Below are 24,742 nucleotides of genomic sequence, written 5' to 3'. Positions count from 1 at the left end.
TATGTAAACACGGCCCGGTGTAAACAGGCTGCGCCAGTTGGCCAGCCCTCCTCGAGTCCAAATCCTGTTTATTTTACTCTCCACTCTTTTCAGAGAGTGGGTCAGTTTCTCTGAGGAGAAATGTCACCTTAACTTAGACCCAGATTTCTGGATGGGATGTGATTGCGTTACATGTGGAGCTGCTCTTGTTTTTTTTGGCACAAACAAAATCTCCTCACATGCAGTTTTTAGGGTCCAATCAATGAGCTGCTCAGCTTTCCCCAGGAGCACATGCAGTGGCTGCAAATGGCCTTTTTCCATTCATCTCCCACTATGGTAAAGCCTTTCAAAACCCGTTCACTAAAGTGAGGTCAGTTGAGGACATGCTGCTGCTACTGCTGCTGCTGCTCAGCGCTCTCCAAGTATCTGCACTGTGACTTTTTGTCTTCCTAGAGACTTATTCGCATTGTGTATTCAGATCTTTGCAGATGCTCCCGAGTCGTGCCCTCTTTCACCTGCTGCCCCAGTATTCTCTGCTCCCACGAGGCAGTCCAAGAAGCTGAGTCGGCAGAATCGGCCCCTGGCTGTCTACAACCCACAAGCCCTAGACATTCAGAATGGTAAGAGACATATACGCATGTGCACCTGTATATTTTCCCATCTTTGACTATATTAAAGGAACTGAGTGCGGTATGACTGTCATAAGATCACAAAGAATTAAATCTTTGAGTTGTATGCACAAAATAGTAATATCTGTTCTTGAACTATTAGTGTGCACAACTGAACAGAACATGAACCATCTGTTATTCTGATTCCTGTAAAATACGTCAAGGAAATGTCAAAGATTACATAACGTCAGGAGGTATATTAACCTGATAATTGCCCTCACTATTTCATTCTGACATTGTGTTCCTGTTAGCAGATTCCTGTTGGTATTCTGTTTTGTTTTGTCCTAATCAGTCAGTATCGAGGGACATATCCATCCCACAGATGTCAATATCAGTTGATGCAGAAGCTGCAGTAGTAATTTCAAGAAGCACTTAGCATTTTTTAAAGAAATTTGTGGACTTGAAAGTTGTTATTTCAGTTTTTTTTCAAGTTGATTTACAAGAAATTATATGTCATACTCAGTTTTTTTTATGGATGTAGCTGTGTAGTTTGAGAATTATGAGGCTAGCTACCTGGCTACCCAACTTACCTTGAACCAAGATGAAAATATATTCACTCATTTCAGTCTGACTTCAAAATTCATTAAACCCAGTCTGTCCATTTAAATTGTCCATGACTTGACAAAGTTTATTTTGCATAGTATGTATTGCTTTCTGCTATAGTGTCTTTTTTATGATACTACTAGTGGAAGGAACCAAAGTATAAGACTTTCAAATCCTACACATAAAAAGTGTAAAGTATATTGAGAGTACAAATCAGGAAAATTCAGAGGTTTGCAGGGTTCATACAAAGTCTTGAAAGTTTGGGAAAAACGTGCTTAGTTTTAAGCGTTTTTTTAAACCGTTTTTCAAGGCTAGGGTTATGATTTGATTTGAATGTACGCCTTGAAAAATGCTTGATTTTCAACATAATGTGGTGGTTCATCTACATAATCATTCATATAAACCAAAAATCTTTTAATTTTTAATTGAAATTACATCCCCTGTCATCATATCTGTCATACACATTGTCACAATATTGGAATTTTAAACATCACTACAGTGCTAGTATAAAAAACAATACTCAAAACCTCCATCGATACCACAGCAAAAAGAAAAATAAGTTGTAAACACAGAAAAAAAGCGTTGGTACTTTTGATACTATCAAATGTTAGTATTATATTGTTTTCAAACGTGATAATGAAAAAATATTGATACTGAGATACTTCTTGACAACCTTAATCGCCATATAAGTTATCTGTTGATCCCTTACTAATTAACAAGCATCAAGTAATAATCATCAAAACATACAATCAAAGGTAATGTAAATAGAAAAATAAAAATAAAGAGACAAAATACAGTACTAGTCAAAGGTTTGGACACACTTCTCAATCAATGTTTTTTTTTCTTTATTTTTATAAGAAATGGTTCTGATCATACCAACAGTGTGCAAAGCTGTCTTCAAAGCCAGCAGTGGCTAATTTAAAATATTTAAAACATCAAAGAACAAAAAAACGTTGCACGCTTGTAGGTCGACAGGTCTGTAGGAGAAGAACATGGGTCAACAATGGAAAGCAAAAAAAAAACCTTGCACACTCTGCAGTTGCCATCAAAGATTTAATAACAGTGTTATTAAATCTTTGATTCCAAGTGCAGAAAACAGTGTGTGAGAGTCTTTTATATTTTAGATTCTACAAAAGCAAAAACATACTTTGACTTATTTTCACATTTTTGGTTTACTAGGTAATTCCATATGTCTCCAGAATTAATTTACAGTGTAGAAAAATAACAAAAATAAAGAAAAGGAGATGTGTCCAAACTTTTGACTGGTACTATATATCGATTGTTGTGGTGATTAAAGGAATTTGCAGTCACATTTATACTAAGAATTTAGATGTGATGATAAAGGCTTTGAGAGTCTGGAGATTTTTCGTCCAAGTACCTTGAGAATGCTTTAACATTTACTCTACAAAAAGCTGAAAGAACCCTGGATTTAAGTAGTTCGTTGATGAACACAAGTTGTTAATTTTAGATCTTAGATGACAAACTTTTGTCACAATATACTCAGAGTCCAGGGTGGCATGGTGGTGCTTTGGTTAGCGCTGTCGCCTCACAGCAAGAAGATTCTGAGTTTGAATCTCCCAGACGGCCAAGGGGGTTGGGGAGTTTATGGCAGGGGCGGGACCCTTCTGTGCGAAGTTTTCATGTTCTCCTTGTATCCACGTTGGTTCTCGTAGTACTCCGGCTTCATCCTGCAGTCCAAATGCATGCAGCATAATAAGTTAGCTGACAACTCTAAACTGCCCGTAGGTGTGAATGTGAGAGTGAGTGGTTGTTTGTCTCTATGTGTCAGTCCTGCGATGATTTGGCAACTTGTCCAGGGTGTACCCCGCCTCTCGCCCAATGTCAGCTGGAATAGGCTCCCAGCCCCATCAGGATAAGCGGTTACAGACAATGGATGGACGGACTTTGCAACCATTTTATTAAGAACACCTCATTTATATCAATATCAATAGGCAAAATAACAGAACCATGTCTCTGTAGACACAAATTACATCCTGCAAAACGATCATACAGTTGAATCAACTGAACATTATAATCATCATGAAGACTGGATGTATTGCAGGGCTGTTGAATCAGACTGCATTGCTGTAGTCTTAGCTTGGTATGCCTGCTAAAATGGCAACCGAGTGTATTTACTTTTGGTTCCTCTGAATGGGCTCTGAATTCACACTGTTCTCTGGTAATCACCTCTGCGGTGTCTACAGATGACACACTGAACTCAGTGTCCTCTCTGTAATACTGTGGAGAGATTTGCCTCTGACTTTGTGTGCCCTTGTTTACTTTTTTAAAATGCTTAAAATTCACTTCAGTTTCCTCTGATACTTGACGAAATGGGAGACAGTGATAGGGGTCCTTCAGGTGAACTGATCACCTGACCTGGTGACCCAAACAATCGAACTCCAGAAATTTGTGATCCGGGTCCTAGCCAAATCCCTTCCCTTGCACAATACTAGAGGAATCTAAATCTGCTTACCAGATTGCCTCTCTTTACCTCCCTCGCAGCGGCTTTTACCATGGGGTATTTTAATATCAGGGATGAAAGGCGTAATCCATTTTTAACCTTTGTGTCTTTTATATGAGTCCCACGTAATGGTTTTAAAGTAAGTTGTCTCAGTATTCAGAGGGTGAAAGCAAATTTAAGGACGATGAAGGGGGGACGAGAGAAGAGTAGTTATGTATGCAAGTCTTCTTGTGAGTCTACCTGTGACGCTGCATGTATTTAATACCCCAGCCGATGTGGAAAGAGTGTTTGTGTCAGGAAGCCTTAGAACAGTGCAGACAAAATCATATATTTGAGGGGATGACTTCTAGATCAGTTGTATATTTGTTATTTGTTTACGGACCGGATGGATCAGGAACAAAACAGCCTCCAAGATCAAGGGAGGCCAGTTTGGCAACAGGGAATAAAGTACCAAGGTGTTTTTTTCTCCAGGTTTGGCCTCAGGCGCCCTGAGTTACTAAGGGCTGTGTGCTGGCAAGAATCTGACGATACAATATGAATCACGATACAGGGGTTACAATTCAATATATTGATGCTGTAAGCAAGGTGATGTATTGCTACTGTTGCATGCATGGTCAGTGTATGATGTATAAATATTCTTACATTTGGTAATATTTATGCTATAAGCACCAGGACCAGTTTATTTCAGTCGTAATTAAATGTGGGCTTTTGGTTGCAGTGCTTTGATGCGTGTTTGCTGGGGAAAAAGAGAAGAAATGCTCCAAACAAACTACTTTTTAACATTAACAGTTGCTTGTGTGCTTTTGCCGTCTCCCAAAAGAAGGATCTTTACTTGACAGTAAAATTGAAATAAAAGAGCTTAGATCTCCCTTGTGTTTCTCAGGTTCCTGTCTGTGACTGCAGAAATGTATTATTATGAACAATACAAACTTGGTTGTAAGTCTCGCCTGTTTTGACAGCAGTTTGATTTATAAAGTCCCCTGTTGATGCAGCATTGCCTTATGTATTGATAAATTATTCAGCTGTTTTATCAGGCGAGCTATCATCAGTAAGCTGGAGCAGGCTGAATGTTTTACAGTAGCATAAAATTAATGAAATGATGTAATTAATTATAACAAACACTGTTTTCTTTTTTTTTTTTTTTAATTGTCAGCAGTGGGAGATAGCTCCAGCCTTACTACAGATGAGACCTCAATGGGCAGCAACGAGTCTGTGTCGTCCCAGTCGTCGTCAGCCTCGACCTCAGAGACGACCACGGAGAAGAGTGACCATGCCCCACTTAGCAGCAGCCTCAGCTCGGGCAGCAACTCCAAGTGAGTAGTTCACTTTGCTTAAATCCCAAATCAATATGCAACTGTGCTCCACTGAAAATGCAGTAGATCCACAGTAAACGGAGTCATAAATGAGTAGACATTCAAATGAGGACTCAGTGCACTGCATGGACTGCAAATGATTGGAAATTAATGATTTTTTAAAAATATTTTGATCACTATTTTTGCACAGTTCAAGTTTCTCCGATGCTACGTTGACAGTTTACATGCAGCAGTCTTCTCTCTGGTGCATTAATTGATTTAGGTAAACTGACAACAATCATTAGTGTTTGATTTGAGCGTGCTGTAATTAATTGGTCTCTGCTTACAAAACACGGTTGTCAGCCTGATAAACAGACAGTTACCATTTAGTTTCACTTCATTCAATCATTATATGAATCGCTGAACGTGTCACAGATGTATGGGGGGGGGGTTCATAAGTTTTGTGGCTCCGGCTGTGCAAGCAAGAGCGCCTTCACCGCACAGGCAAACTGCAAGTGTAATGTAAAGCCTAGTGTTATTGGGGATTGAAATATTTGGAAATTTGTTTCAAGTCAGAATAAATTCTTGATTCAATAGGACTATTTTTACTTTTTAGATTATAAGTATTTTAGTATATTAGATATAGTATATTTTGTTTCTGCTTTCGTCCTTTAATGAGATAAAATTAATATAAAATAAATAAATAAAGTAGATAAAAAGTAGCCAGCCGTGACCTAAGCATGTTCAAAAAATTGGCATGAATTGTCTATCGGCAATGAATGTTCGAATCATGCACGTACGGTTGCAAAACAGAAGCCATGCAACTGTCAGTAGCAGCCCTTTTATAAAATAAAATAAAAATCTGTTACATTTTTGAGGCAGTTTTATGGCAGTATTGCATCATTCAGTATATTATTAAATCCCTATTATTTTATGATTATTTTGTAAGAAAAGGGAAACAATTGTCTCAGGGTTATATCATTCATCCTAATCTACCCTAAACTAAAAAAAACTTTGGAATTCCTGATCTCCCAGTAATGTGTCATATTGAAGCAGAATAAAATGATGAATAAATCCTTCCTATATTAACATGCAGCCCACTTCAATAACAGGCTGAAAATAGTGTCTCTTAAATCTTGTCCCCTCTTCCCCGGGACATTATTAAATTGGAAATGCATCTTGCTTTCATTGTAGATTGACCAGTTGAATAAATTCTTAGCAGTTACACTTGCAGTTACTGCACCCTGTGGTTACAGTTCTGTCCTTTGTGCTTTAATAAAAAGAGCATTTAGCAAGAAGAAACCATTTTAACATTATTTTTGGACTTTATGAATTGACTCAGAATTGTAGTAAATAAACATCTCAGTTCGTATGTGAGTAATTTTTGGTAACCTGTGCCGGGCATTAGTCATTTTTGACGCTGAATACGCTAAATTATTCATGAGTCGATCAAAAATGAAACTATAGACAAATCTATAGTGAAATCTATTTCTAGTTTCAGATTTGATGTTTATGCTATTAGTTAAATGTCAATTGTTTGTCTCTGTTTCTTGCACTACTACTCGATGTGAAACGCTTCAGTAGTCGATGCTTTGCCTCTCTCTGGCTTTTCCTCTCTGTCCTCACTCTCTCAGCTAAGTCCTTGGTCCTTTTTGTTGTTTCCAGCCCCATGGCTTGTCTTGAATGCTGATGTGAGAGATGAATTATTGGGTTATGCTGCAGATGTTAGACTCTCTGCTGTGCCATGTCTACAGATTCACCTTGAAATAGACTTTTTCTCATTCACTGTCCCCTTCTCCTTCTCCATCAGCTGAAAAGAGCTGTAAAATAAAAACAAAACCGCCTCACAACTTGACAGAGGACAGTGTGATTGCTGCCTTATTTTGACCTGTAGGGCTGTGTGTGTGTGTAGGCATGTTTGTATCGAGCATTTTCTCTAAGTTTGCAGAATTAGACAGACAAGGCTGTATATTACTTATGTAACCAACTCTTTTTTTCCTGTGGGTATTTTTTTTTTGTGTTTTCCCACATATGTGGCATCATGTTGGAGGACGGAAGGAGCGACCAGGAGGAGGTCGTAAATCTCAGCTCTTATTTGTTTGGGAGACAGGTGGCCGAGCGTTGGCCGTGTAAATCGTATTGACATTGGGGAGATATTCATCTTGTTTACCCTTATAGCCGCAGCCCCTGTCCCTTTATGAAGACTTGCGCCATATGTCACAGGGTGTCGCCCTGGCTTTGTTCACTCATAAATCTTAGCGTGTGAGATGGTGGAGACCTGTTAGCACAGCACCTCTCTGGCCTAGAACCCAGGGTTTCGGCTTCAGTCGTTGCCAAAAAGACCGGTGGGGAGGGCAATTGCGAGACTTCATCCAGCCACTCTCAAAAATGTATTATCTGCATGTCTGGCGTGCTCAGGAGTGCACCTGGAAAACAGCATATATTAGTCGGTTTCCTGCAGGATAGCTGCAGCAAAATCTGCCTGGTCATACACAAATGCATCCTGACTCACTATATCATGCAGTAACTCTTTGTGGACCATGGCATGATTTATCATCTCCGTCATTTTCGATGTCTTGCCTCATTTCTCCTCTTCTCCCTAAATTCAGTCACAGCTCCTCCCAGTGGAGCTGTTGCCCCGAGTCCTGCCCGATGAGGTTACATTTTTTTGGACACTTTTCCTCCTTCTTCCCTGCCTTACCCTCCATGCCTCTCCATACTGGCAGACAGCTGTGATTCATAAAATGGTGGATCAGAGGTTATTTCCTGCCCACCCAAACTGGCGATGGCTGGGCGGGCATCTTGGCTGTAGGTTTGATCCCAGTTTCTACTAGAAACACTACAAAATCCCGCCGCTGCCCTTCTTCTTTTTAGTAGAAAGACAGTTGATAGCCCCGCTCATCCCTGTGTTACTTCCATGCCAGGATCGACGAGGCCTGAATGCTGCAGGGAGAAATTCCTGCAGTAATGAGAAGCAGCAGTCCACTTCTGTTGATGAATTTCTCCCTCCTACTTACCTGGCAGCATGTGACAATGTGATAACCCTGATGGTTGAAACAAAAAACCAAACCAATTCACTTCTTAGTTTGATGTAGAATGATATCAGGCAGTGGTTCCCAAACTTTTTCTGGCGTGCCTCCCTTCTGAAAAAGCCCACTTTTACCAATAACTCACAATACTTTGGGAAGCAAATGATTAAAAAGGATTGAATATAGAGATTGAATTTTAGTGAAATAAAGGTTAGCATGATAGCACCGCCAAAATCTTGTTTGAATATGTTTTATGTGTGAGAAACAAACAATCAACTTTGTTTCTCTATATTTCTCCCCTGGTCCTCCACGCCCTCTCTTAAGTGACTCTACACCTCCACAGTTCGGGAAACACTGATAACTGAACCACGGTAGCTCTTCATTTGAAGGGGTGTAAGTATGACATCACACTGTCATAACCATTATGTCATGACACCTGTAATAAATGTGAAGGAGTCTTTCTAAAAGCTTGTAACTGTTGTCATTAAGTGCCATCTTAATTGAAAGTTTACATTGTTTGAGATGTTACAATAAGTTGACCTTACCCAAACCCCCCTAAAACTCAAACTAATTTTGGACTTGTCATAAAGATTTCATCAAGTTTTATTACACTGTCAAATGCTTTTATCGTGGTGCCATGAATAATGTCCTGGACTTCAACTAAAGTGGTACCATTTGGAGTTGACATAAAGATATCATTAAATCTTATGAAGCCACTTTGACAAACAGAGTACAGTAGAAGTGTTAGCTTACAGAGTTAGCAGATGGACAAATAGCGGTTATCTAGGTCAGTGTTTCTCAACCCTGGTCCTCAGGGATCCACCGCCCTGCATGTTTTAGATGTTTCCCCGCTCCAACACACCTGATCAGCTCGTCATCGAGCCTCTGCAGAAGCCTGACAACAACCTCATCATTTGAATCAGGTGTGTTGGAGCAGGGAAACATCTAAAGTACGCAGGGCAGTGGATCCCTGAGGACCAGGGTTGGGAAACACTGATCTTGGTTACTTGTTGCTGAAGTATGCTAACTGCTCTTTGTCCATCAGCTAACTCTGTAAGCTAAATCACCTCAGTACTGTTCTCTGTCAAACTGGCCTTAAAACATTCAATGACATCTTTACGGCAAGTCCAAAATGTACCACTTTACTTGAGGTCAAGGAAAATTCTGTGTATCTCTTCCCCCTTGTGCAGGAAGAACAGCTGAAATGTCATATACTGAGAACAGTAATATAATATATTCTGTCAAGTGTTACCTTTTAAACATCATATGCAATTTTACTTTTAATTATTATTATTATTATGTATAATATTACATTTAATATCATGTGCAATTTACGTTCATTATGTGGTGCAGTATCACTTTTTTTTACCTCACAATGTCACTGTCAATATTACTTTAAATGTCATTGCCAATACTTTTTCTGTTTTTGTTTATTTTAGTTTTACATTCTACTGTTTCTTGGCATTTACCCCACATACTTTATATTTTTATATTTCAATTTATGTTTAATATTCTAATGTTTTTATTATTATGTTACTGTAAGTTTGGTGCAACCTCTGGCACAATCATTTCCTTTGGGATTAATAAAGTTCCCTCTCATCTTATCTTAAATATTCGTGACACTCTTATAATGGTCTCATGACAGCCCCCGTCACAACCAACTACATATGACAATGTAATGTAATGTTAGAACATTAAACTAAACCAAGTTTAATCATGTCAAGTTGTCATGACAAAGACACTGACAGGTTATGTTGTCTTGGTTTATATCAAGTTGTTGTAACAAACACATCTCAAACAATGTCAGCTTTGAATTAAAAATGACATAATTGACCGAATCAAAACCTAATGAGTTATTCATGATGGGTGTTATGACATGGTTATAATGACAGTCTTATGCACACACCTTCAAATAAAGTGTTACCTGATATAATATGTAACTCATATCATGATATGTATGCCTATAAAAAAATCCTCACAACTTCAAACTCGGTATTCTTAAACTCTTATGAACATTTCCAACATCTGGAGAGGGATTTTCATGTGAGCCTCACATACAGTGCATTTTCACGAGTCCCCATTTACTGTATTTAATCATGTTTACAGAAGAAGCTTAGCTAGGCCTGTGATGGGTAGAAACAACGGATGAGCAATTCAAAGCTTGATGCTATTTTTGTTGAAGAGAAATGGCAAACGATTTCCCTCGGTTTGGCTTAGCTATAATTGTGAAAGCAATTTTGGGATGAATCCATTTACCTCTGGTACATTTAACAAGTTTCTAGGGCAGCCATGTGGCATTCACTGATTCTCCCTAACTGTTTATTCTATAATTATTTAGATATCTGTTTATTTTAAAGATCTTCACAGATCTGTGTAATCCTCTTCCAACTGAAATAAGCAGTTGGATATGTTAACTTTTCTTAAATGTGCGTGTGTGTGCGCATGCTGTTGTTAATTTAAGTGTATCTGTGGGTTTTGTGCATATCTGAGTGGGTTCACCTGCAGGTGGGTGAAGTGTTGGTGCTCCTCTGCTCTCCCTTCTCTTGGCTGTGACCCAGGCAGACAGTGGTTGTGCCTGGGCCCAGGTTAATGAGTGGATTTGCTGCACTGCAGCGCACTATCCCCCCATGCTGATGTGGAGCAGCTGAGCACCACAGTGGCCCCACACTGCTGCAGAGCTATAAATCACCCACAGTCAGGCCAGGCCCGAACGGAACAGCCACCGCTGGGGATGGACAAGCGCACTGAGAGGGAGGCAGGGGAAGAAATGGAGGGAGGAAGTGATAGAGAGGGGGGGGGGGGATGAAAGCGTGAGCCCAGTACCGTGTGTTCACCTCCACCTATGTCCACATAAGATCCCCTACCATGTTCCCCCTTTAAGGCCGCCTCGCTCTCTCCCCTCCACCAGTGCCAGCGTAACCACTATTCACAACATCCTCTCAACCTCCAGCCCCTCCCCAGCTGCTCCCTCTAATTGCCTTTATTAACGTCTCTATGGGAGCGGCAGCTAGGAGCAATTTGCTCATTATGTACTGTATTAGCACTGGCCCTGGGGCAGGCATGGAACACAGAGGGATGCCTGGCTTAGACTCTGCTCTCCTCTGCCCCACTCTGCCTTTACCAGGACCCCTACCTCCATCCTGTAGGTTGGCCATAGACTCATTGGCCCCAACACCACCAGCCAGTGTAAAGTAGACATGCTACTGTAGCACAGATAAAGCTTGTGGTTCGATAGTTGGGTATTGTTGTCTGACTTAACACAGACAGAAGTTATGGACAGTGCCATGAGCCTCCAGAACAGTTTCATTGCAACTTTGCATTCATCTGTATAAACAGCATATGAATGCAGAATCTGTCTGAAATGGACAAGATTTTGTTATCACCAGCATTCTGGTTTCCATTTGTAGTCCATTTGTTGTCTGAGTAGTATAGACCAATCACATTTGAGTGGGCTTTGGTTGTATGCAGGCAAACAGTTGGTGTGGAGAGCAGAAGAAGTATTGTCCTGAATGCAATCTTGAAGCTAGAGCTGCAGTGATATATCAGTTAATCGATTATTATTATGAATTATGAATCTGGTTATGAAACTATTTTGATAATCGATTGATCGCTTTATGTAATTATTTAAAGGAAAAAAGATAAGATTCTCTTATTCCATCTTCTTAAATGAATGTTTTCTGGTTTCTTAACTTGACAGTAAACTGAATAGCTTCGGGTTGTGGGCAAAACGAGACATTTGAGGACGTCACCTTGGCCTTGACAACACAGTGATCAACATTTTTCACAATTTTTTGACATTTTATGAACAAAACAACTAATCGATTTAATCGAGGAAATACTGAACAACAGTGAAAATAATCATTAGTTGTAGTCTTATTAGCTTTTTTCTAAATTTATATGTATTCATAGAGAGAGTTGGGGGATGACATGCAGCAGAGGACGCACAGCCTCAGAACATGGGGCACACACTCTACCAAGTGAGCTACCTGGCCGTCGACCGCTTGTTCAGATTTTTACTTTAGTTTATCACTTGCCTGTGTAGTGTTAAAAGAATTGATGATATTGACAGTGGTAGTCATTTATCTTTTATCTGTCTGGATGGCCTTTAATGTTCAGCTTCAAGTAACTCTCCTCTGCAGTCAAGAGTATAATTGCTGTATCAACAGGGTTCATTCTTTTGAAGCCCCTCAGTGGAGGTTGCACACAAGTTTGAATTACAACTTTACTTTTGGCTGTTCTCTTAACAGAAAAGCTTCTGACCAGTGTATGAATATTCCCTCTGAATTCAAATATTATGTTTAATTCATGACTGTTTGCATCTTTTATTGTGAAATACCCCCCCTTGGGGTTTTTTACAGATACATCCAATCCAGATGATTTCAGACCGTGAATTTTGTTAGTCTGTTCTGTTTACTTTAGACAAGCTGACAGGTTGAAGCTGAGAATCAGTCGAGGTCAGTTACTCTTGGAATAATATTACTAGCTGGATTGAGTTATTGAGCACAAGAAGTTTTGAAAGCGTGACACAGAGGGTCAAATACATTCTTTGTATTACTTTAAAATTTCAGACCTTGAGATAAATATATACGAGTTGCTCTTGATGCTTACCTTTCAGGTTAATGTGGACTACTATCGAGAGTCAGTCCTTTTGAAGAGGCTTTTTGGCAGATGGAATGGAATGGATTATTTAATTTAGTTGTCCTTGTTATTGAGGTGAATGTACAGCCTGCACACAATGAGAATTCAAAGTGAGAGTCCCTCTCTATGCAGCTGGGAGTACTGTTTCTTTGTCAACTGTGAACTTTAAAAAATCCCCAGATTTAAAAATCTAACTTCATCATAGTAATCATGTTTAAAAATTCTGTGCTGTGTATTAATATTTTATCAATACTTATGAATTCAACTCTCTAATGACTCGCAAGTGACCTTAACGCCTCTCATTCACACCTTTAATCAGGTAACCCTGACTGTTCACTTGATGGAGGGGTGGATACATGAGTCATTTACCTCTCAAGGTGTTAACAACCCCACAGAGGTTTTCAATATCTGAACCTCCCCACCAGTCAGTTAGAACTGAGGAAGCCTCTTGAATAAGAGGTGAAACATTTTCAAGAATCCAACCAAGTCCAGGTGGCTATAACCCCTCTATGAAGTTAGGACTTCAATGGACCCAAATTTGCAGTGATTATGTGATTATTTGACTCGACAGTTTCCTCATGACCTGAATGTGACAGAGGTGGCAGAACGTCTGGAGTCAGCCGGTTGAAATTATGCTTTTATAGACGGTGTTGAAAACCACCACTGACAAAGCTACACCCCGCTGCAATTTTTGGTTTGAATTCCCACCCTCCCAGTGCTCTGGATTGGTGCAGAAATGTATTCTCACCTTGTCTCCATAACAACAGGTTGCTCAGTTTAACTGTTTCCACCACTTACAGAACAATTTAACAGTGTATGCAAACACAGCATCTGTTTGTCTTGGTGACAAAGATGCTCACAAGTCATTTTTTGCAAGTCCAAATAAAGTCTCAAGTCTCCTATCGTTGTAATGATCATTCTACCATCTGCTGCATGATATCCAGTCTGCATAAAACACTGCATAGATATATTCTGAGGAATTTTAAGCATGCACTGTATTATTTATTAGCATACATTATCAGAATTAATTAGTTGTTTAGTATATGTATCAATCTTTTTTATGAACACAGAGAGAGAGTGACTAAAAATGGATATAAACTAACATTACTCTGGATAACAGGACAATATCGGTAGCATTATTCGGTGTGCAATAATTGCTGTAACCTATTTTCAATACAGTTAAAGTACAACCGTATAGTATAATTACACTGTGTTTCTAACACTGTGACAGTTTATCTGCTGTAAATAAACACACACATGTAGTCTCTCAGGCCCAGTGTAACAGTGGCCTGATAAATCTGTAACATTACTTGGTCAGTAATAAACCCGTAACCCGCCTGTAGTCAACATTAACAATTAACTTCTCTCAGTTTCGAGTTAGCAAATGTGGATTATTAAATTACCCATAGTAGGAATGTAATTCTATGCATATCACATAGGTGTAAAACTATTAAAACATTGTCTTTTTTCTAATCTGTTATTATTTTTGTATTATAAAATGTTTGAATGAAGGTTGTGTAGATTTTCCATTTATGAGATAATGAATTTAATGTTTTCTTATGTTTAAAAATTTTGAAGCATGGCTTTTGTATTACAGTTTTTTTTCTGAATATTATTTCAGTGTAACTTTCTGCCTAATTTGTTGATTTATGGATGCTTTTTTTATGTTATCACCCCGTTTTGAATGGTTAACCACATGTTGTCACACGGCTTGTTGGCCTGTTGAGGTGGAAAAAAAAAAAAAAAAAGAGTGTTAGTTTGTTTGTTAACCTCCCTTAGTGACAAAGGTAGTAGCATGCTAATGCTAGATAGCTGACGCTGAGCTTAACATGTTTGCTAACCATCCATAAGCACTAATTTAACATTAACTTTCACATTACAAAGCGATTCACTTATCCAGGTGCGTTTTCAGGTGCCTGATAAAGTTTGATGATCCAGCATGCTTTTTTCTGATAACCCTGACGTTGCATTTAGCAGTTCTTTTGTTAGGGGACAGCTGCAGATGTTCTCACCACTCTCACTGCTGCAGCTTACAGTCATCTGTGGTCACACACTCCAGATGCATAGTCAGAGATCAGACATGTAGGAAAATTAGACATGTATCCAGAATATCTGCCTCATGTCAACACAGAATACCCATGTAGAGAGCTGCTTTCTACCACTAGTTGGTGATGCATGCTTGACTTGCAGGAGGAAGAAGATATATATTTATTAAGAAGTGTAGATTGTTAAATTAGAACATAATCTATAAAATAAAATATTTGTTGAACTATGAAGCCTTTTGTAAGTACATAAATGTTTTTATATCGTGACAATGTAAAAGAATGAATCTGAAACCTTTTCACTGACCCCCAGGTAGAGTGCAAACGGACCCTTGGAAGGTCCCCAGTTCTTAATGTAATTGTCCCAAAATATAAAATAAAGATTGTTCATGAGTCTCAAATCTCACGTCTGAATCAATTCTTTTGATTCTTTTGAGGATGAGTCTTAAGTCACTGTGTGTGTGACTACAGTCCCCATATCTGCTTGGTGACTTTCTGAAAAGCCAGCGGGCCAAACATTTTTTAACATGAGGCCTCATTCTTACTGCCTTCTTTGTAACTTTGTTCATTTTTCTATCCTAATGGGAAAAAATGCCACGCTATGGTCTTTAGAGCAAACATGCCATGCTTTCAGTCAATAGACACCATAGCATCTTTTGGGACTAAGGTTTGTTCTTTTTTTTTTTTTTTTTTTTTTATCTGCAGAGACCCCACAACAGGAGCCTCCTGGTCCAGTGCTGGAGCGCCAGGAGAGAGTCAGCCTGCTGCCACCACAGCTGCTTCTGAGAAAGAAAAGCCAGACGAGAGGTAAGACAGGGTTCCCTCACTTTTGGAGTCTTTGCATGTTTTTCTCCCAACTGTGTTAATAATATAATTGCAGTTGACTACTTTTTTTCCTGCCTTTATTTCTGTTTTGTTAAGTCATTTTCACATTCACATGCCGCTTAAATGTCACACTTTGAGTTTCTCTTCACTCTCTCAGTTTTCGCTCACTCGCTCCATTACTCGCTTACTCGTCTTATCTTGCATGTTCACTCAACAGAATCCCTGGCTTCTCGAACATCTACTCACACATCAATATTTTCTCTGACTTTCTCATATATTCACTCACCTTTAACTTGGTTTACCTTTGAGGCATCTTAATGCAACACAAGTAGCAGGAGGCAGCCACCTTCTCCCCCTTCTGTCAAAAAACCCAGAAACACACACGGGTATCTGAGCGAACTGTGGTACTGTGTGCAGTCTGCCCATTACACTCATCTATTGCTCTGCTTCCTCGAAAAAATAAATGATGAATTCATTTTCAGCGCTTTCAGATATTACAGAGGAAATTGCAAACAGCTCGGTCATTCTATGGGCAATCCATTAATGTTATTTTCGCATAAATACAAATCCTCATTTTTCCAAATGTGGTTCCACGAGAGTGCATTCTTCCAAAATTCTGAATTCAAGAACTCGGCTGAACATTGTTGTATTGACAACTCTGTGACCACAAACTTTTTTTTTTTTCAGTTTGTATATCCTCTTTCTCCTCTCTCATCCTACATTGTTGCTGCTCTGCAGAAAGAATATGAAATATTTATCAGGGCATCGTGTGTTGAAGGCACAACTTCCACATGGTAATGTTGCTGGCATTCGAGATAACGGTTTGCAATGGTGAGCAAAACAACCTTTCTGTGGAAACGGTTTTTATGTTTTCGGGAAACGCAATGGCATAAATACGGCTTTTTACTAACCTTTGCAGAGCAATGAATATGGTTTCTTTGACGGCGCTCTTTTACATCAAACTGATTTAAAATGCGGCTTCTAAGCTCACAAATGTGAATTTAAAAGCTGAAGCACAGTGGAGAGAGATTTCTATTCTACCTCTGTTTGTGTGCAAACCTACTTTAGAATCCCCCCGCCACTTTTTAATTATCTCACCATAGATGGTTGTCTGCTGTGCGGACCTGATGTGTGCCTGCCTTTTCGGCTGTACAAAACCTGCTACAAACAGCGCTGCATCTCATTGTGTCGGTGCACGCACACGGGTGCATGTGGGTGTGTTTTGACTCGCTCGCTAGTCTGTCTAGACTGGAGATAGGACAGAGCAAGAGTGTGTAGTGGCCCGGCTCCTCTCTTGGTGCTTTTGCTTATTTTCCAGCCTGGCCCATTTCTGCTGTTTCAGGCTAGTGAGTGAATGAACAAGCAGGCCCCGGGCCCAGATTGAACTGTGCGGTAATCCTCCCCAAAGCTCCGCCAGCTCACTGATTGCCTTCATTTTTCAGTGTCACCAGCAGGAAAGCCAAGGCAGTGTACCCATGTGAGGCTGAGCACGACTCTGAGCTCTCCTTCCAGGTCGGTGCAATATTCAACGCCGGTAAGTGTTATCGCCTACACCAGTCGCTCACTCAGAACCAGCCTTGGCATATTGGATTTGGAGGAAAACCGAACACCCAATCTGATCTTCAATCGAACAGAGAGATGAGACGAGGAGCGGGAGAGCGGGGAGGGGAGGAGGGGGGGCAGGAGACACAGATTTGCTCTTCAGTGTGTCTGGAAGAGGCTCGACTGAGCTTTAATCACTCTCAGAGGAAATGAGGATTTTGTAGTTCCTATTTTTTGTCAAAACCCTCTTTTGTGAGAGCCAGACACTATAGGGATACTATAGTCTTTACAGGAAAACATGTGGTGATGTCTTTGATAAGACCCCACAATGCTTTGCAGTTTATTGGTTGTTATGGTCAGTTTTTTTTCTTTCTTCTTGAAAAGATGAGAACACATCTTTTTTTGACGTCGTCAGCCTCCGTTGTCCCGCTGTTTTAAGTAAACCATCTCTCAACGTCAAAATTTGACATATGCCTTTAATATATATAGATAAGACAACTGAAACCTCATTTTAATTATATTTCTATAAACTCCATATACAGTATACCCTGTTTTGATGCCTGTGCATTAAAGCCCTCAGTGTTTCATTGTTGGTTGAAAGGGTTCGCGTCAGGATTTTGCCTACAACTGCAAAATTAAATTAAACACAAGGTGGTTTTCCAACTCATAAATATAAACTCATTTTCTGAATGATAATAAACACGAATGAATGAAGTATCACATTTTCATAAATCAAATTAAGTTCTGTTCAATCTCAGACCCTTTTTCTGAAATTTCATTTGGGGATTAACCGTTTTGTTTAGTAAAATTATGACTGAATGATGATGTGTGTTTCTTTTGGATCCCAACTTAAGTCTCCAGTTACCTCGATAGAGAGTCTGGATAATTTTAGTTTAGTTTTGCTTTCATTGTGTCTGTCCTTCAACACTTTATCAGGCTTCAAATGAAGTGATTGACATGTTACATAAACATTACATGATGAGTTTTTTTTTATTAACTAAACATCTACTGTATCTTGAGGACCCTTGACATGTTGCATATTTTGCAGCACTATTCAGTTACTTCTAAATGTATTTGTGACTTTTTGCAGTCTCTGCTGTGTGCATACAAATGTGCAAAAGGTCAAAAGGGCTGAATGCTTGAGCAAGTCACTGTACACAGTGTCTAAAGAAAAATCAGCATAATGTATGTTGATGTTTTCTCACCCTTAAAACCAAAAGGACAACTTTGTCTCATTTATTTATTGTCTTAAAGACATAATCTGTAATTGCCTGACTGTGTAGATTTAAAGGTGCAGTAGGAAAGAATTTTAGTTTAAAATTTTCAAAAATTAATTAAAATGATCAATAGAATGTTAAGAAATAACAGTTTTGACATTATGTCAAAGATGTCTGTGTGTTGTGTTGCAGAGATATCTACTGAGGTTAGCATGCTAACCAGCTAGCCCACGCCCATCCTGTCTTACAACAGCACTTTGTACCTCAGAAGGTACCCTGATTTTTCTGGGTGTGCACATGGTTCATGATAATATAATTATTGCTTTTTTCACAATTGAAAAAAATAATGGCATAAAATGGCAAAATTCTGACTCATTGACAGAATGACATCATACCTTTACACACAATAACAAACATGGCTGGAAGTGAAAGTAAGGGTCCTACCGTCTCCACGGAGGAAAAGTTGGGTACATAAAGGAGAGTGACTTCAGTATTGTTGACGGGGGTCGGTTAGACAGTAATATTGTGATATTGTAGTGCAAGATGTAACAACAGAAGGGGTCAGTGCATCAAACTAATTTCACCACCTCACCAGAAGCTGAGTAGGAGGAGAGCTCAACAGTTATTGTGAGATATAAACCACAATTTTTGTTTTATTTAATTTTTTTGTCATTGTCAAGAATATTGTTATTGCAGAAATACCCTGAAATATCGATATATTATTTGAGGGACATATTGACCTCCCCTACTGATAGTCCCATAGTTTCAGCCAAAATGTAAGTGAATGCTGAGTTCTTTACAGTCCACAAGCTTTCTCAGCTTTCTTTGACTCTAACAAATAAACAAAATAAAGTCACAAAATGTCAAGAAAGGAAATATTCTTACACATATTTTCACATAAGTTACACTTCAGTATCTCTCTTTTACTAGACTACCTAAATTGCTTTGTTAATCTTCTCATGTTAATCATCTTAAAACACACCATTCAAACTTGACATGAACAAAATAAAACTCACCAAAACGGTCTTGGCTCATCTTTCCTCTGCTCCAACAATCACCAGTTCTGGTATGGTTGAAATAAACCCTTAATTAATTGCGTCTGATGTGAAAATATTCTGGCTGTACACGCTATTCTTCCTGCTGCTTCTCTAACAAACAAAAAACAAAATAAAACTCACCAAATCCATCTTGATTAGTCTTCCTCCTCCTCGCTCCTCTCTCGGTTCACACCTCTCCTGTCCCTGCCTGCCATGTCTTCTTTGGCCCCTGGAGTCAGAGAGCTGGTTGAAGTTGCTGTAAATCAATTTCATACTGTATCCCCTGTCGTCAAATTGCTCTTTGAGGCTGTTTATGGTCCTGATCCGGCCACGTTCACTGGAAGGCTGGCGAGCCCTTCTCCCTCGCTCACTCACCTGGCCCTGGTCTGGTCTGGTTTGCCGACACTCCCCGCTCAGCTAATAGGACTGCTGGTTACCCGCACAGCTAACTGAACTAACTAGCTAATGGAAGCTACAGTTAGCAGCATTTAACAGTAGCTCTGATGGTATGCTGTCCCGTCTTTGTATGGAATGAATTCCTGGTCTTACATGTTGCATCTTTAACGTGTATTACAAATGGCAGTGGAAATGATCCTGTAGCGGCAGGATAACGATGATTGTGGCTACTGCTTTGCGTGTTCTGCCATCTAGCAGTGCCGTCGTTGCTGCAGTGGCACGTTGTGGCGTCTGTCGCTCAGTGTCTGCTGGTCGTGTCTAGAGGGGATCCCATGATTTGAAAAGCTCTCGCAAGATTTTGTCATGGTTTCAGTTAAAATGATCACTTTCATGAGAGTTTTCACAGTTCTGGGGTTCCCTTATATACACTGTGTCTGCTGTTGCCTGCCAACAGCAACAGCGTGAATAATTGGATTGATGACGTTAGACAGCGGCCCTCAGTAACTGATAAAGGTTCCTTTTTGAATGGCGATATTAACATTTTTTCAAATTTACATGGGAGTTAGATGTTGTTTGTGACAATATCCAGAAATAGATAATGGAAAAACAAAGAAAATACTGATCACCTCCACCACATTTAAGGGATGAGGTACTGTGTAATATATATATTTTTTTAAATATATGAATTCATATTTTTATAGGCATTTAAGACTGTTTATTCAAGCTTTGGATGTTTGACACCACTGTTGGAGCAGCCAGACTGCACAGCCTCTTCCCGACTTCCGAGACCTCGTTGTCAAAAGTAACGTTACATACAAAGTAGGTGTAAAAGTAGAAAACCGTAAACTTCTTATGACAGCTCGCATTCGATTGCGTGCATACTGGAGGGAGCTGCCACCACAGCAATGATGGCTTCTTTTGATTAACTTACTTTGCTGGATTTGTCTGTAAAATTGCAAGTTTGTTATTGTACTCTGTGGATGTGCAAACAGAGGTGGGGATGATTGTCTCTCAGTTGATCATAATTAAACTACAATACTCTAATGGGAACAAACTGATTTAAAAACGCCTGTAATGACACTAGAAAGCATTAATAATGCACAATGAGTTGTATTTTTGTGGTGGCCCCTGTATTTGAAATTCTGTCAGTCAATTTGGGAGTTAAAGCAGGTTCAAATCCTGTGCTTTGAATTTTTTGTGGCGGGTCAACTCTTTTGTCTACACCTGTATAAAAGACTGGGCTTTTATGTTCCTTGTCCTTTGTGTGTTCAGTAGGCACACAAGAGCCCCGCCGGACTTGTAAACACATTTCTTTGTGGCCTGAGGCAGACTGAGACATGTTACGAGAGAAAAAAAATGAATTATGATGTCTTGAATTAGTTTATATCTCCACTTCCCTCTTTGAAGTTCTCACTGACAATTTATCCATGCAATTGTTGCCTGGCAAATGCACTCAAAATTTTAAATTGGCTCACTTTGTTGACAAATCAAGAATCCAGGGAGTATTTTTGAGGAGGCACGCCACAAAAATGTTCCACGTTCTGACACATCCGTCATACTAAACATTTTGTGAGAGCTCCTGACACTTAGCTCGTGGTGAAATTCCAGCGAAACTGAATCCAAAAGCAGACATGAGATGTACAGTAGACAAAAATGAGTCCAAGTGGAGTTTAGCGTACCTGCATCATTACCGTGTCCTCTTCAGATCTGTACTCTGCTCACACTGACACACTCTGTATACTCACTGGAGGCTCTGCGTCCTCTGCCTGTCCCCCACCCTCACCCTCCCTGTGGTGCTGTCCCCCCCCCACTGACGCTGTGTCCTCTCCCGCAGTGACCCAGTCGAGGGAGCCGGGCTGGCTGGAGGGCGAGCTGGAGGGGAAGAGGGGCCTCATCCCTGAAAACTATGTGGAGATGCTGTAGCCCCAAATGGAAATATTTATGGACAAGTTATCACCTCCACCAGGAGAAAAAAAAAATCTGCGGAGATGCATGTGCCTCAACTCTGACATTCACAGTAGAGCCTTGTTTATCCAAATCCCTGAATTCTCTCAAGCAAGTGACAATATGTTAATACTGGTGGACTTTTCTTGATACACAAGTGTATGCATTTTTGGCTGGCAAGTATACTTTTGTGATGCATGTGCGAGCGTGTTTCTTAGTTTGAACTTATTTTGGTCGAGAATCCACATGAACTTCAGCGTTGCACTTAAAACACACTGCTGTACACAAAGATGCTGTAGCCTCTAAACATCCAGGTAACTTTGTTAGCAGCACCAGAGGATGAGCGTCTGCCTGTTAAACGCCTCACTCTCTCCCACAGTTATACATGGTATCCATGAGCTCCCCAAGTCAAAGAACGATCCTCAGAAAGTGTAAGGATCAGCGAATGTCAGAACTCAGATCACTGTAATCCGTTTTTTTAAGATGTTTTGCACCAAATCCAGCAGCTCTAGCCCCTCCTGACAATGTTTGTTTTCAGCTTTTAAAAGATTAGAGATGCTTTACCTATCGTGCCTTTAAAAGGGATAGTTTTAATTATTTGAAGAGGGGTTGTATGAAGTACTTATCAATAGCCTGTGTATTACCTACAGGAGAAGCAGAGAGGGGCAGCAGTGAACTACTGTGGACTGGGTCAACAGCAAAACATATTTTAGCTTTATAAGAAACGTCCCACCTAAAAAACAGTTAATAGCAGTTTAAGTGTACGTTACATAACAACTTATATATAAGCTTAAGATTGCTCTCTCTAAAGCCACCTGACTCCTTAAGCAAAACAGTTTTACCTTGCAGAATATGGGAGTTGCTGGTCTACCTCTTCTTAGATTGGTTAGTTTGTTTGTGTTATTGTGTGACTTTTGTAAATCTGTATTATCCTTTTTAAAACTCACACAATTACACAAGTGAACTGACCAATCAAGAGCACGATATTGGGCTTATATAATGCTGGCAGCTGGTCAGTAAAAGGTATCTGACGGTACATTAAGAGGTAAAAAAAATAATAATCATTCTGCCCTACATTCTGTTCTGACGCAGTCCCAGGCATTGAATTTTGTTATTTTAGGGGCAAGTCCACTTTGTCGTTGGTGTTGTCAGTTTTTAAGGGCACAAAGGCCAAATGCCAGGCCATAAAAATATATATATAATCTGAAGAAATAATGAATCAAAGGTTAAGGACGATTTTAGTTTTATATTCTATATTTTTTTAGATGCTATCTCAAAATAATGACCTGTTAACTAAGTCAGCGTTCCCAAATCTGGGTCCTCAGGCCCAACACACCTGATTCAAACGATCAGGTTGTTATCAGGCTTCTGCAGAGGCTTGATGACAAGCTGATGATCTGAATATGGTGTGTTGAAGCAGGCAAACGTCTAAGACATGCAGGACAGTGGGCCCTGAGGACCAGGATTGGGAAACACTTATCTAAGTCATTATTTTGAAATACCAAGTCAAGTTTCTCATTAAAATTACTTGAAGAAAATGACTCAAAGAAAGTTTATATCACGTTGACACTTAAGTCCATATTCACATTTATATATCAGACTCATCAGCATGAGTACTTTCTCTCTCACTCTCACTCCTAAGACCTGATCGCCTGGCTCTCCAGCCGTTCACACCGGCCTCAAAATCGACCCCAACACTGGTTATATTTGCAGCGTTTCTTCTGATGTTGCCCACGGTGTGTCCATGACAGTACAATGCTGAGCTTCTTACACCAGTACTCCTGCTGCTTCTCCAAACTGGGTGCATGTCAGCTACCATCTACTGCTGGTAATACACTGACCATCAGTGAGTACCTCATACAATCCCACTTGAAATGATCCGAACTGCCCTTTTAATCAATCAGAACACCAAGTGTAAATGTGCGTACGGGTATGTATGAACATGAATTGGAGTGTTACTGCTTTAGCTTTTAAAAATGTTGCAGTTTTCTGTCATTTTAAGAATATTTGGATATTCAAAATGAGGCACATCACTATTATAATTTTATTTTATTTAATTGGCACATTGATTGCATGACTTTTGAATTTTAAACACACTCTGTACTTGTTATGTTCTTGGTGCACTCCTTCACGGAAACACAGCGAAACGCCTCTTTGATGCATAATGGACCTCTTTGTGTTGAACACTAGCATCAGACAGAGTCAGCAGAGGTACATTTAGATAGGCGATGATTGAAACCAAGTGTTTTTCCTGTTAAATGTTAAAAATCCGTTTTGTTTGTTTTTAAAGCTTATTTTGAACGTTGCTCGGTTTCCTCTGAGCAGAGAAATGAGACACTCCCACAAAGTTGAAAATTTAGTTTAGTATTATTTTATCTTCAACTTCAGTGGAATAAGTGATTAGAAATCAAAGTTTTATTATCAATAACACCACAAAATGCAGTATTCCCAAGTTTTACATGCGTTCAGTGTATATAATCTTAATTATTCAAAGAGTTATAACTGCCAAGTATGTTTTACACACTGTCTCCGTAATGTGATGGACAGGTTTTAAGTTTTCATTGGGTTTGGTTTTAGCATGAGCACATGTCCCATTACAATTCATCCCTCAGCTGTTCAACAGGACACTTTAATTTGTCTGAGAGCTTTGGTTCAGCAGACTGTGTTTTCAATGGCAATAATTTAAGACATTGATTTATGACGTTTGTAAAGGGCCTTGACTTCTTCTTTTTATACCTTTGGGTATCCTCTTGATCAATGTTAAGCAAATAAAGATTGTTTTGTTCTTTACTGTATTATGTATTCTTGTCAAAAAATAAATGTGATTTAAAGTTTAACAGATGGAAGTCTTATTAACGGTTGTGTGTGTTTTTTTTTTTTTTTTAATAATCAGATTATCTGAAAACATCATCTCAAGCACTGATTTACAGTTTCAGCAAACTTATTATGCGGTAAGACATTGAATTTCCAACATAAGGCACCGTGCACTCAAGAAAATTAAAGGGTAACTTAGGTATTTTCAGCTTGGACCCTATTTCAAGTGACTAATGGGGACACAGTTTTTGAAACTGGACAAGTGTTGAGTGAAACCGCTGCAGTCATTAGCAATGAAACAGGCTGCAGTGGAGT

The 24,742-nt window shown here is 39.5% G+C and overlaps 1 protein-coding gene across 5 annotated transcripts in view; it reads left to right on the top strand.

Annotated features, from left to right (window-relative positions):
- arhgap10 (Rho GTPase activating protein 10) overlaps positions 1-21,793 on the top strand; it is a 73,025-nt gene extending 51,232 nt beyond the window's left edge. Inside the window, exons 19-24 of one of the 5 annotated variants that reach the window (XM_084715133.1) lie at positions 458-599; positions 4,805-4,964; positions 15,358-15,459; positions 16,216-16,308; positions 16,920-16,989; positions 21,504-21,793. In XM_084715133.1, coding sequence (XP_084571259.1) covers positions 458-599; positions 4,805-4,964; positions 15,358-15,459; positions 16,216-16,308; positions 16,920-16,989; positions 21,504-21,506 — 570 coding nt within the window. In that variant the 3' untranslated portion in view covers positions 21,507-21,793. Of the gene's footprint in view, positions 1-457; positions 600-4,804; positions 4,965-15,357; positions 15,460-16,215; positions 16,309-16,919; positions 17,012-21,503 lie in introns of all 5 variants that reach the window. The other 4 variants (XM_084715130.1, XM_084715134.1, XM_084715131.1 and 1 more) reach the window with 4 other exon arrangements.
- The last annotated feature ends 2,949 nt before the right edge of the window (positions 21,794-24,742 follow it).

Source organism: Lutjanus erythropterus, chromosome 3, assembly GCF_056507025.1.
Source record: "Lutjanus erythropterus isolate fLutEry1 chromosome 3, fLutEry1.hap2, whole genome shotgun sequence".
In the NCBI taxonomy this organism is placed as follows: domain Eukaryota; kingdom Metazoa; phylum Chordata; class Actinopteri; order Lutjaniformes; family Lutjanidae; genus Lutjanus; species Lutjanus erythropterus.
This window is presented reverse-complemented; position numbering and strand designations above follow the sequence as displayed.